This window comes from Acartia tonsa, chromosome 2, assembly GCF_053477335.1.
Source record: "Acartia tonsa isolate MP-2025a chromosome 2, ASM5347733v1, whole genome shotgun sequence".
Lineage (NCBI taxonomy): Eukaryota > Metazoa > Arthropoda > Copepoda > Calanoida > Acartiidae > Acartia > Acartia tonsa.
Genome location: NC_137261.1, coordinates 43,436,481 through 43,449,926, shown reverse-complemented (window position 1 = coordinate 43,449,926; position 13,446 = coordinate 43,436,481). Strand labels below are relative to the sequence as shown.

At 31.3% G+C, this 13,446-nt stretch overlaps 1 protein-coding gene across 5 annotated transcripts in view; it reads left to right on the top strand.

Annotated features, from left to right (window-relative positions):
* Window positions 1–3,798: 3,798 nt before the first annotated feature.
* The window catches only part of LOC145311913 (long-chain-fatty-acid--CoA ligase 4-like), a 35,992-nt gene continuing 26,344 nt past the window's right edge, over window positions 3,799–13,446 (top strand). For 4 of the 5 annotated variants that reach the window (XR_013876834.1, XR_013876833.1, XR_013876835.1 and 1 more), the window contains exons 1-11: window positions 3,799–3,988; window positions 5,302–5,388; window positions 5,725–5,814; window positions 6,164–6,228; window positions 6,730–6,828; window positions 7,140–7,247; window positions 7,738–7,849; window positions 8,143–8,214; window positions 8,745–8,803; window positions 12,198–12,277; window positions 12,655–12,732. Coding sequence is in view for 2 of the 5 variants with exons in the window: in XM_080150954.1 (XP_080007080.1) it covers window positions 3,950–3,988; window positions 5,302–5,388; window positions 5,725–5,814; window positions 6,164–6,228; window positions 6,730–6,828; window positions 7,140–7,247; window positions 7,738–7,849; window positions 8,143–8,214; window positions 8,745–8,803; window positions 12,198–12,277; window positions 12,655–12,732 (889 nt within the window). In the remaining 3 variants the exon portion in view is untranslated. The remainder of the gene's footprint in view (window positions 3,989–5,301; window positions 5,389–5,724; window positions 5,815–6,163; window positions 6,229–6,729; window positions 6,829–7,139; window positions 7,248–7,737; window positions 7,850–8,142; window positions 8,215–8,744; window positions 8,804–12,197; window positions 12,278–12,654; window positions 12,733–13,446) is intronic. The other variant, XM_080150953.1, reaches the window with a different exon arrangement.

Sequence of the window (13,446 nt, the reverse complement as noted above, 5' to 3'; positions counted from 1 at the left end):
CCCCCCCCCCCCCCCCCACCACCACCCAAAAAAAGGGCGAGAAGGTACAATGGACTGAAAACTGACCTCCTAAGTTCTACCATTCATAGGCCTAAAACCTTGGATGTCTAGATGGATTTATTATTGGTCTGTCCAATTTACCTGTCTCCAAACGTTCCCACTAGTTTTAATTTAAACATAAGGTAATTTCGTTTTATCATAATTGGGGGGCAATTGGTCATTCTTTGTCTCATCCCCTGAGATCTTGCTCTTTTTCCAATTTTTAAAATATTAAAGAACCATCAAAGAAACATTTACTTTATTATTCTTAATAGAATAAGGAGAAAGGTTTGTTTATCGGTGGTCCACTATCTATTACTGGAAAATTGCCAAAAATATTAAATACGTTTACAATAAGATGCCAATTAAAATACTTACTGTTAAAAAACATAATTAAGGAAGGGAGATTTTTTCTGAAGAAAATAATAAGACTTCCCAACATTTATTGTCATGATGTGTTCAAAAGACATACCTAAAAGTTGGAGGTGTAACTTTTCTTCGGGTGAAAAATCCCTTCCTAAATAATAATATAATACCTACACTTATACAATAATAGTTTATTGATATTATCATCTCTCATTCTCATGTTATCTCAAAGTATTAACAGTCAGGGAGGAAGGGGACAATGGACTGTAAATTACACTGCACTGATACCCAAAGTTTCATAACCAAGTTATCTTATTTGAGGCTTAAAAATTTGGGTTCTTTTTATTGAAATGATTGGTTTGTTTCAAACCAGTTGTGTCTAAACTTTGCTACCATTCACAGAAGCAGCAATTTTGAAATCATAATTTTGGGTATATTTAAATTTATCGTCCTTTGTCTTATCCCTTAAGATCTCTGAGTAACAGTTGATATTTTAGTGTTCGTAGCAGCAATTCTTTTCAGGTTTATCGTCAGTTGGTCTGATTGTGATTGAGGGTGAAGGGTAGCTTGTAATTATGGGGTAAAAATGTGTTGTAGATTATTTAATGTATGGCTTCATATTAGGAATTAGAGGAATTTAGAGAGAAAAAAGAAATTAAAACAGGGAAGGGGGGGGGGGGAGAACATAACCTAAAAACAAAGAATAAATAAAAAGAACATATGAACTACGTCATTAAACACTAGCTTCGCCTCTATTGAACGCAATCGTTTTTGTTTACCTATAGTTGTTAAATTTTTAATAAAAAGGACTCAAAAATATCCGCTTTTTAAATGCTATACCTAGAGACGAGCAGTATTTTTTAATACGGTTAACGTTAAGACATTCAAACTTTCGAGTACTTTAAAGGGTGAGGTCCACTAACTTATTGCTGTTTACTTATAATGGATTTAAATGTATTTTTAAATGTATTAGGTGGATATTTAATTCACAAATTAACAGCATTTTATTGAGGCCCTCTAATACAATAAAATTAGTTGTATTTTATGAAAGAAAGAAAAGTACATAGTTTCCATTAGACAACAGCATTTCGTTCGTTTTCCTAACTCTGATAAACAATCATATTAATATTAGTGTGTATTCAATTCCGCAGTTTGTTTCATATTCGCAAAAAGACGTAACAACCATCCTATATGATAAAGTAGCAAGTTATTTTTGTGTGATAAGATATTTTTAACTACTTAATCGATAGTTTCCATGTAAGGGAAGCCTCAAACAGCTTAAAGTTTAGGCTGTTTTCTTTATATTCTTTGGATGGCTTTAGGCTATTTCTCTGCTTTTTCCTCTCTCTTCGAAAACAAAGCCTTTTAAATTAAAGAGGTTGTTTAATGATGAGAGTATAGCAAAGGGGAAAAGGCAGTTTGTACTTTTGTAGGTAATAATATAAAATTATAATTATTTGATAATGTGACACAAAGTGCGGAAGTTAATGCACACCATTAAGATCATTACACACTATTTATATTCATTTGATTTTTGTCTCCAATATTTTTAAATAGCTCATGTTATACCTAATATTCAAAATACTTTCAAAAGTTCAGGACAATTATGTTCATATGAGCAAAAAAATTATGCCAATAATTATAAATATGACAGCTCTAAATTTATCTTTTTAAATAGAACTCTGACTACAAGCTAGTGACTGTTAATGTAAAACTGACATACCACCCCATTTATAGAGTAAGCTTTGTTCCTTTTCCGTAACTTTTATTTTTTTCTTATGTCAAAAAATTCTTGAAGGTCGTTTTTCCTGTTAATTAAAAAATATGCTTTTTGTTGTAATATTGACAATAATAATGTTTTTCGTGGCCACAAAATAGTAAATAGTCTTCCTTTAAACATCCTACCTACAGAATAAGAATAAACTTATGTATTAGTTGATGTATTAATACCAGGAAGGAAAAGTTTTATGGTGGTTTTATTAAGTCACACCCCTTTCTTTCCCCAACTATTCGCAAACTAAAAAAGTTGTTGATGGAGGGGGGTTGAATTTTTCCATTTATTGTTCTATCCCTCTGTCCCTGATTGCTTAAATCAAAATATTTAGGCTTTTTCGCAGGGATGGGATAATGTACGATAAATTAATCCTGTCTCAATTTATGACAATCTGCCTTAGGTAGTTAGTAAATAGTTGAGGAAATAAAGGGTGTAAATTAAATTTTTCTTCCTATAAAATATATTAAATTAAAATAATTTGGTTTTATCTTTATTGCATAATTTTGTGATAGATAAGTATAGTATTTGTCCAAAAAATCATGGATACTGAGAGATAATTTAATTTTCAAAAACTTCAATTTGATAATGATTAGGGGATAGCAGGTTATGTGATGAATTTTCTTTCATTAGTTACTTAACCCCTGGAAATCATAAGATTTTTTTTACTTTTTATTTTAGGGGAAGATAAATTTATCTCCAGTCAACCTATTCCTGCAAACAAAATTAATAATATTTTTGTCACAATATATACCTATTAAAAACAGCACATATTTATTAACATAATGCACCCTATTGTACTATAATACTTATTTTTATAGCAGAATACTTTTCATTTTATTTCAAGAAGGATGGAATTTTAGAAATGATGTTCGACCTTTTTGGAAACCTGATTTTTATAAACATTCCAATTAGGGTTTAGATTTTCTTCTATTTATTTTAGGTAGTTTTTTTTTAATTTTTAGACTTTAATCGAAAATAAATTTTGAATCTCATTTCATTTTTAAATATTTGCTCTTTTAAGCAATGTTTAAATATTTTAGTTTTATTAGTGCATCTACTGAAATATAAATAGAAACGTCCGTCCTCCAAAACTAGGTGAAGGACTTGGGTGAATTTTCCAGTATACTTAATTTTTATTTTAGATGTTCCTATATGTTTCCTTTCTGTATGAATTTTATGCTTTATTAGATGACTTATTTTTTTATTGCTACGCTATTTATGAATTTTAAAAGCTTATCTTGTAATTAAAGAACTACTCTTTTCCAGTTTTTAAAAAAATATTTATTCATTGCTTAAAGGACTTCATAACTCATCGAAAAAATTTAATTTTGTAAAGAAAAAACGATAATGACTTAAATTTAAATTCAAACTGTAAATCATGATGTATCTAGTAGGGAACCCAAGAATTTTGCCCTGTTGGAGTACAGAAACCTGGCCATATATTATTTTGAATGATCTTAAAAATGAAACTATGTGGTCTAATTTCTGTACCTCAATATTGCAAATTTCATAGGCACCTATTTAGTATCTAGTCAAGTTTAAAAAGATTGTAAATAATCATTAATTTGATATGTTGTTTTCATTTTTTAATATAATGTTAATATTTACAGAGATAATAAGAAAAATAATAATGTATAACTAGTGATAAGGGGAGTCATTATATTTTTATTAAGTTGCGTGGAGCATATAAATACATTTTTTGTGAACTTTTTTTTATTATTGATAAGTTAAAAATTAAAAGTACTGCTAAGTGATAGAGAGTACACAAAAATGGGCGCTGTTTCAGATACTTTGCTCAGCTTTATAAAGGTAAGTTTTAGTAGCGTTGATATTCTACAAGCTTTTTTGTGCTTTGTTGTCGTTTAGTCAGTAATGAAGTTAAAAAGCAACAATCATAAGAAAAGTACTTGTGCTGGATTATAATTTCTACTCAAATGTGTCAGATTAATTTAGGCATATCATTTGGTGCTTTCACTTATAGTGCCTGTGGAGCACTGATACCTCATTTGTCCCTTATCTAGTAAAAAAGGGAAGATATTTTTTATACTATGCCTATTAAGATATATAAGTTGGAAAGAATTTTTATGTTAGAGGGAGATTTGAAATCTGCATTAAATTTTAAGGATTTTTATAAAATTCGTTTTTTGTATAATTCTTTATCTTAAAGCGGAAATACAATTTAAGTTAATTAATTTTGACATCTGTGATTGGTGGATTAAAAAATTATCTGCGCTCTGATTGGAGAAGCTTAAGTGTCGCACATCATTCAACCAATTTGAGCGTAGTTTCCAATCCACCTATCCTAATGGTCAAAATTTATGAACTTAAATTGTATTTTCCGCTTTTAGATAAAAGAATTAAGTATACAAAAAACGAATTTTATAAAAAAAAATCCTTAAATTTTATGCAGATTTCAAATCTCCCTCTTACATTAAAATTCCTTCCAACTTATATATCCTAATGCCTATACATTACTTTACTCATTCAATGGGCCCTATCCCTGCGATGCCTACACCTCCTTGCTGGTCTATCCAATGTAACACAACCTAACCTGGTTCCAGGACAAACTCAGGAGTCCCAAACGTCGAAGTGGACAAACGCAAGAGTGTTAAAATAATAATTTAATTAAGTATTTCTATTCAGATTGGGTTAGGTTAAAATATGAATGTACAAATGAGCCCCACGCAGGGGTTAGGCATTTAAAAAACCTTTAAAATGGTCTAAAATAGGTTAGGTTAGGTTAAATATCCACTCCGACGTTTGTGACTCGTGCTTTTGTCCTAGGACCGACCCCTAACCTAACCTGACATAATGTAAACAACAAGAGAAAAGAAAACTACCCCCTTCTCCCTTATTTTCAATTGATTTCCAAAATAGATGGGAGGGAAGGTTATTAGTGCTCAATAAGTTACCTGGTTTGTGTGAATTTTTTTCTAATTTTTAAACTAGTAAAGATCATATTCATTTCGAATCATTAATCCTTGAAAAACATTTTGAGGTCAACTTGTTAATAATATAGCAAAGCATAATGCAAATTTTTTTTCTCCTGATGCACTATTCGTTTCTGTTTATGAGAATTTAGTCATCATGTCAGTTATAGTCATTTATTATTTTATATTCAGGGGTTTGTCCAAGTATGGGGAACACTATTTGGATGGATCTACAGTCTTTTCACTAGGCCTGATGTTGTAGTCAAGAATTATGGAAAGGTATGTAAAAATTAGTTGCTACTCTACTATAACTATATTAGTTGCTTCATCTATAGCCTCAAAGAGAGGGTGGGGGATGTTAGGAAAATGGCTTAAAACCACCCCAAGACGTTGTTGAAGGTAGGTATCTTTAAATTAAGACAAAAAGAACCTTACTACTTTAATAGACTAGATGCTTCGCCCCTAACCTCTAAAGGATTGTTTTCTAAATTTTCAGTTTCAGGGATCTTTGATAATATAAGACAATGGACTATAACTTGTTATTCATTGTACTTTGGGCATTGTCCCCTCTAAATATTTTAGACATACAAACATACCTATTATATTAATTTTCAGACACGTTCCCGACCCATGTCAGAAATCAAAGATGGTGACACAGAAGTTACCTACATTCCTGAGAAAATGCCCGATACTCCTTTCATGCAGGTAGATAGAAAGATAGACATATAGATGGATGGTTAGATATCAAGATAGATAGATATAGAAGTTTCCTACATCCCTGAGAAAATGTCAGATACTCCTTAGATATACAAAAAGATGGGTAGATAAACAGACAGGCAGATAGATAGTTAGAATGGGAGATAGATATATAGTTACAGTTAGATAAGAGATATTTTTCTAAAATATTGAATTATTTATGACCCTGCGTGACCTATCTATTACTTATCTATCTAATCTTCAATTACGATTAAAAATTCATTTTTTTCTTCATTAAGTTTGTAGGTAGTCCATTTTTGATACTACTGAAACCGCCATATTTTCTCTTTTTTTTTAGAAATTTCACGAGAGTAACTGTGAAACAATGGCTGATGTTTGGAATTGGTCCTGTCGAAATAACAGGTTTGTAAACAGAAGAATAGATAGATATCATAGAGGAAGACACGTTTGACATATCAAATATTGTTAGCTTAGTATTACTGCGCTACCTACCTTATTATCTTTCTAGAGAGATACTTATGCTGGGTAGTAGAAGTTTGCTCGTACTAATCATCGAATATTGTTAGATTGGTTTTGTTGGGAATATATAATACTAGCGGCTGTGCCCCTAGAGGCCCCTAGTGATACTTATTGGAAGAAGGTTGGGATTAAATCGACCCTCCACTTTTAGAATTAGTTTTAAAAATGAAAATTTTGTCGGGTGTAATTTTTTTTGCGGAGGAGGAAACATCCTTACTCAAAAAAGTTGTAAACCTTCCCTTGAAATATTAAATTTTCAATGTAAAGAAAAGAAGAACCATAATGGTCCAGCGATTAGCGTGAGCCTAATTTGCATACAGATAGAAACATACACACTCAAACACACACATTTAAACATCCTGTTACTGAAGTATATCTATTTAGAGAGAAGCGTATGTTGGGTAGTAGAGACGTGCTAGGGGAAGAAGACGAAATTCAACCAAACGGAAAAATGTTCAAAAAGCTGGATCTCGGAGATTATAGGTAAGCTAATAATTTTTAGTAGCGCAGCTACTCTTTAAATGGGGGTTTCTGGACGTTTTTTTTTTACAAAGCAAATTTTTTTTAACGTAAGTATCTATTTGTAACACTGTGATTTCTCTATTGAATCATTATATGTTGTTTGAGGATGCAATTTTTAGAGTTTTAGTCATTTTTAAACCCTCTATCTATATATTTTTTTCCTTATTACGTACATTTTTAATACTAAGTTATGTTAAGGTATTTTTATTTGTTATGGCCGTTTGCGGATTTAGTTGGGAATAAAATTATACCTAAAACTTATCCTGTTATAGATGGATTCAGGCGGAGGAGGCAGACGCAATGGCAGATAATTTTGGACGGGGACTCAGAGTTTTGGGCCATAAACCATCCCAACCAGTTTGTATGTATGCTGATACTAGGTACGTTATATTTTTATCCCATTGACCTATCTATATGATACCTATAGAATAACAGTGATTTCTTCATATAAAATTCGAGTTTTGGTATATATCTAAAGGGAGAAATTAAGTAGGTAAGTGAATTAGAAAAAAACACTACTTAAAATTGTTGGGATATTCTCTCAAAGAGCCTTGTAGAAACGTTAACCCCCCAAACCCCTTAATATTTAAAGTAAATAAAGTGGGGGGGGGGGGGATGATTTTTCGTTTGTTTGTTTATTACTAAAGTCCAGTTAAGTTTAGGTTACACTGGGTACTCTGAAGGCCCGCAGGGTTAGGGCACAGCGGAGCTATAGGCTCTGTAAGGGTTAAGTATAGGAAAAAAACTAACTACCCTCCCCCTTTAATTTATTTCAAATTACAAACATCAACTTGAACTTTATGTGAAGGCAACCAATATTGTTCTTGTTATTGTTGCGTTACTGTTAAATAAGATTGTCTTTTATCCTAGAGCTGAATGGCTGCTGAGCGTGAACGGGGCATTCAAACAAGGCTTTCCTGTTGTCACTATTTACACAAATCTGGGAGAAGATGCGGTTATCCATGGCTTGGAAGAAACAGAGGTAAGAGAGGGAGGGGACATTGGACTGTAAATTACACTTGTTTTATAACCCAGTATCTAATTCGTTGGCTAAAAACTTGATGGCTTGATTCTCTACTGGTAGTGTCCAAACTTTTTATCTAATTATTTTAACCTACACAGATGGGGTAATTTTTGTAATGAAAATTTGTCATCTGCATTCAATTGTCATATCCCTGAATAAAATCAAATGTAATGCTTCAATAATTTGAATTTCCTATTGTTTAAATTTAAACAAAAACAAAAATACTAAAGTTAATTTTGCTGTATTTTTAGGTTGAAACAGTTGTAACATCACATGAACTCCTACCAAAATTCAAGAAAATCCTTAAGGACAAAAGAGACAAGGTACTTATGAATTTTAACTCTATACGAGTAGTATCCATCAGGTTATTATCTATGTTTCTATTTCTTTGAGATAGATAACCGCTTGTAATGACTAATTTTCAAATTATTTTGAAATTATTGTAAATGAATTATAAGCTTATTAAAAGAATATGTAATTGCTAACAAACATGGATGATATGATCAACGTATTGGGTCTTAGTAGCGTAAGGGTTATAGAGTAGCTTTGATATTACAACAAGTGTGAATTGTAAATTATCCTAAGCCAGGGGCCTTTTTCCAGCAATTCAGATGAACCTGAAATTACTATTGGATAATGTTGACAAGATGTAAAATTGTGAGTAAGGAAAAATAAAGAAACTGGGTGGGCAGGCACAAATATTTTTTAATTAGAATTATTTGTTAGAATCCTTATAGTACTCTAGTCTACTCTAGTCAACAATGTAGCAACGGATTCTTGTTTCCTCTTTGCGTCCAAATAGATATAAAACGAGTGGGCAACTTATTTTTAAAATTGTTCACAATTTTTTTAGGTGAAAACAATTGTGTACATTGAGAACCCAATCAAACAAACTGATGTCAAAGGATTTAGGTAATTATAGTTTTAGTATTGAAGTTACTTAATAGGGTGGGTCCATTTCCCCCTTTTTTAAGATTTTACTGTTATCATAAGTTGCAGAAGTCATATATATGTATGATAAGCCCCATTTAAGTTTCAAAAGTGACTTGGCTCTAATGGCTGCTGGCGCGCGGGGGATATAAAAAGTGCCCACCACCTTATAAAACCAAAAATTTAAATTCCTTCAATCACAGGCATGTTGCATATCAAAATGACCGCATTGAAATGCTGATTACGAATCTGAAAACCGTTATGAAAAATATTGCTCCTAGTTCGAATAAGATCTCATTAAGTACCTAAAAATAGCTAATTTAGTCAAAATTGTTCATTTTGGTATGTTATTTGAAAATTATTTCAGACTGAATCAATATTTTTCAAAACGGCTTTCAGATCTGTAATCAGCATTTCAATGCGGTCATTTTGATATGCAACATGTCTGTGTTTGAAGGAATTTCAATTTTTGGTTTTATAAGGGGGCGGGCACGTTTTATCCTTGTTGTTTTTGGATTAAAAAACCTCTTTCAAGTTTCATAGGGTTTTATATTGGCCCAGTAACCCTTGCCAATGTCTACTAATGTGAAATTCCAAAATCGACCCACCCTACTACTTAATAACTCAACCTTTGTCTGTATGCCTATCTGCTATGTATTGTTATTTTCATATTGGAATTAACAATTTCTTGACCCTGCGATTATCTATTTCTAGATCTCTGAGATTAAATACTTTATATATGACATCTTCTATCTATAGATCCCTAAGACTAGCTGCTTCTATTAGTATTTATATCATCTTCTATCCTTAAATTCCTGAGACTAGTTGCCCCTATATATAGCTATATATGTCATCTATCTAACTAATTCTACAATTAGATATGCAGATTTATTGAATTTAATACTTACTCGACATATGTATACATCTGTCCTATACAAAACAGCAAGAATCATATATTTATGACTGTCTATTTGACCGTTAAGAACTCGCTTACTACTTAGTCGGTGGAGTTTTCCTTTTAGAGAAGCTTTATTACGGTCAATGATCCTAAATATTTTTTAACTGTTAGTTTGGTGTCAACTTTCAGACATGCTTGAAATATTTCAATTGTTAATTACATAAATATTAAATATACCCCCAAAAAAATAAGGATTTTAAAACTGTAGTAAAATATGTAGACAAGAAGTTTGGACTGACAGACGCAGGGTATTGTTTTACTAATAGAGTAGCTTTTCTATTTAAAAGGTCAGATATATAGTCATGACAGACAAGGATAAAAACATTAATAATATTCAAAAACCAAAAATAATGAAAAAATGTTTAGTATCGTGTAAACACCAATATAAACTAGGTAGTTAGGTATCTGTATTGTATGTTTACATATTTATAGGTATGGTACAATAGACGATGAATAAATATTCCCTCATCTTTATTTTTGAGTCCTGCTTTATTAATAAAAAATTTGAGAAAGGCTTGTAGATTAAATTAAATGCCAATGTCCAGTCCCTGAGATATTTGAATAGTTATGTATCTCTTCTGCATATTAAAGTTTATTCCTCAAGTCATTATTCTTAGTACTGTCACAAGAAGCGTGCAGAAAGTAGGTGTATACACCCCTTCTAGCAAAATTAATGGAGTGGATAAAATTATTTGGTGTTCCATATTGGATATTCTGTTATACACTTTAAGTCAGAGCCCCCCTCCCCCATGACGTTAATAAATCACACCTCTTGATTTGGTAATACAATCTTTACCAAATCTTTTGATTAAAATTGTTTTAGTGGAAAAATTTTGATTCTGAATGTTTTTACCATCTAATCAATTCAAGGTTAATGAAAGTACTTACACTTTAAGCTAACGATTAAGAGAGCGTGTTTATTTAAGGCAATAGTATTATTTACAGTCAATTTCCTCTCTTTCCCTGAAAAAAAAACTGTCAGTAGGGGAAATAATGCATTATTTAATATTACATATTTTTTATTTATATGTGACCTGGCCAAAGTCATGAAGTGACTGCACTTACTGTGTTACTTAATGTGTTACTAACGTATTAAGCACTTTAGAATCAGCATTAGATTAATCAAGCAAATTCTGTTTGGCATTCTCTCTTGTTTAATAAAAGTTATTATAATTTGAAATTAAAAATCAAATAAGGAAAATTGTAATTGTATATTCTAACTAGGATAAATTGGTCCAATGACATAATTGGGAGGTTGAGGATGGGGGAGCCTAATTTGATTAACATGAAAATATATCTCACTTAATTGTGTGTATTGAACAGTAAGGCTACAAAAAAAATGAAAAAATAGTTATATATTGATATGTAAAGTTTCATCTCATCCTTTTTTTCTTTATCTTGAACATATTTTTACTACAGCATAACATCTGATCTAGAACTCCCTTTGCCTGTTTGTCCATACATGTTTTGTTTTTGTTTTTTGCTACTTTAAAGATGTTTTCATCCTTGTAGGGTATCTTTCTTTTACTTATCTATGACTCTAATCCAATATCTGTATAACTTGAAGAAGAATTCTAAGTGGTTTAACTTTGGCTTTGTAGTGGTTTACAAACATATTATCCACATTTTTACTAAACATTAAATTATCTTTGTTTCTATGGCATGGTTAGGACAATAGATGTATTTTGCTTCACCCCTATTTTTCGGTGTGATATTTTTTTTTAGGTATATATGAAATTTATTATAAACTTTTTGGTGCATAATACTTAACAGTATTTTTTATAGAATACCAGGGTCTGCGCCCTAAGCTTTCTAGGGTTTCTGTATTTAAAGGGTTAAGATTAGGGACAGAAAAATAAACTATAAACATACCAGGACATAAGTCTAAAAATTGAATAGCCTAAAACGGGACCTTTGTAAATCTTCCTGAAAATGGAGATCTCAATCAGTTCACTATTAATTGAAGTCTTATTCGTCAGGAAAAAAAACCTTACTACTTCATATAATACTAGCGGCTTCGCCCCTAGCCTCTAGGGGCTTTGCCCCAAGAGGTGATCCAAAAAAGATGTAGGCGAAATTCGTAAAAGAACGAAGGAAATCTTCTGCATAAAAAAAGGACCAAGGAAATCTTCTGCAAAAAAAAAAAATGGGGCGGAATTTTTTTATTTTTTGGGGGGTTGGAGATGTCCCACCCCCCAAGAAAATAGCCTAAAACCACCACAGGACCAGTAGGTATATTCCCTGATGAGTAGAATCCGATCAGTTCAGTGGTTACCGAGATCTTAAGCTTCAGACGGACGGACGGACAGACAGATAGACAGACAGACATCAAGCTACTTTGTATTATAAAAGATGTTATTCTTCAGATAATGAGCAACTAGTGGCAATGAATGTATTCTAGAAAAAATTTTGTTTCAGGGATGATGTACGTCTAATTTCCTATTGGGATGTTCTCTCCTTGGGCAAGAAGACTCAGAACAACAATATGATTGACACAGGGATGCTTATACACAAAGATAATAATATTATTTATTAAAAATCAAGAAAGTGTTTCTTGTAATGTTTTTCACTCATTAATGGTAAAGCACCTACCTGAAGAATAGATCAATCTGTGCTTGAAAATTAAATACATATCTAAACGAAATTAAAACAAAATCCTGTTTTAATTATTGATTTTCCCCTAGAAACTCTGGCTGATGTGATCAATATATCAACAAATACCATTGTATGGCAGTTTTTGATGTACGAATTAAAAATCTTCATATGTAGTATTTTTATCTTGATTACTTAATCCCAAAAGACAATCATCACCCCACCCTTTAGTTTAAAAGTCATTCATTATATTGACCTTAATATATAATCATTACTTCAACAGAGGCTGAACCTATTCCACCTACACCTGAGGACCCAGCTATTATCATGTACACTTCTGGAAGCACTGGTAACCCTAAAGGTACAAATCGATTAGATAGATAGTTTGAACCTATTCCACCTACACCTGAAGACCCATCTTTTAATGTATAGGCAACCCTAAATGTACAGACTTCATTCCCACCTCAGGACTCAGCAAGTTCATTGTTTGCAATGTTCTAAGCTCACTTTAAAATGAGAATATCTAGCTATGTAAATAGGTAATAAATTACACATATTTTGTGTTAACCCACAATGTTTCACATCCTATATCTGATTATTTGTTACTATAAATAAACATTAATATTGCTCAGGCCAGCTGTGAAAACAGTTGCATTACAATTATGTGCATAAATCAGGTCTAATAAAGTAGCCAATTTATATTAGTGTAATGCTGCACAAATGCACATACTTACACAGGTGGATAAAACTATGAAAAGGTTAAAAAAAATTAGGAATTTAAAGAACAAAGATAATTGAAGATGATAAAATAAATAGAATTGTTTTAATAGTAATAATACCTAATAATTTTAGATATTTTTAAAATAAAATCCATGAATTATATTATTTATAAGCTTTTCCATAACCCATTTTATGGTTTAGTAAAGTGTGTTTACTTACACACACATAAACATGCACTCAAACCCTTGTTGCATAATAATAGTATACATTTATTCTTAGTTAAATTAATATGCATTATACATAGATATTTTGAATAAACAATAATATTTCATTGTTAAAAAAACACAATATTATA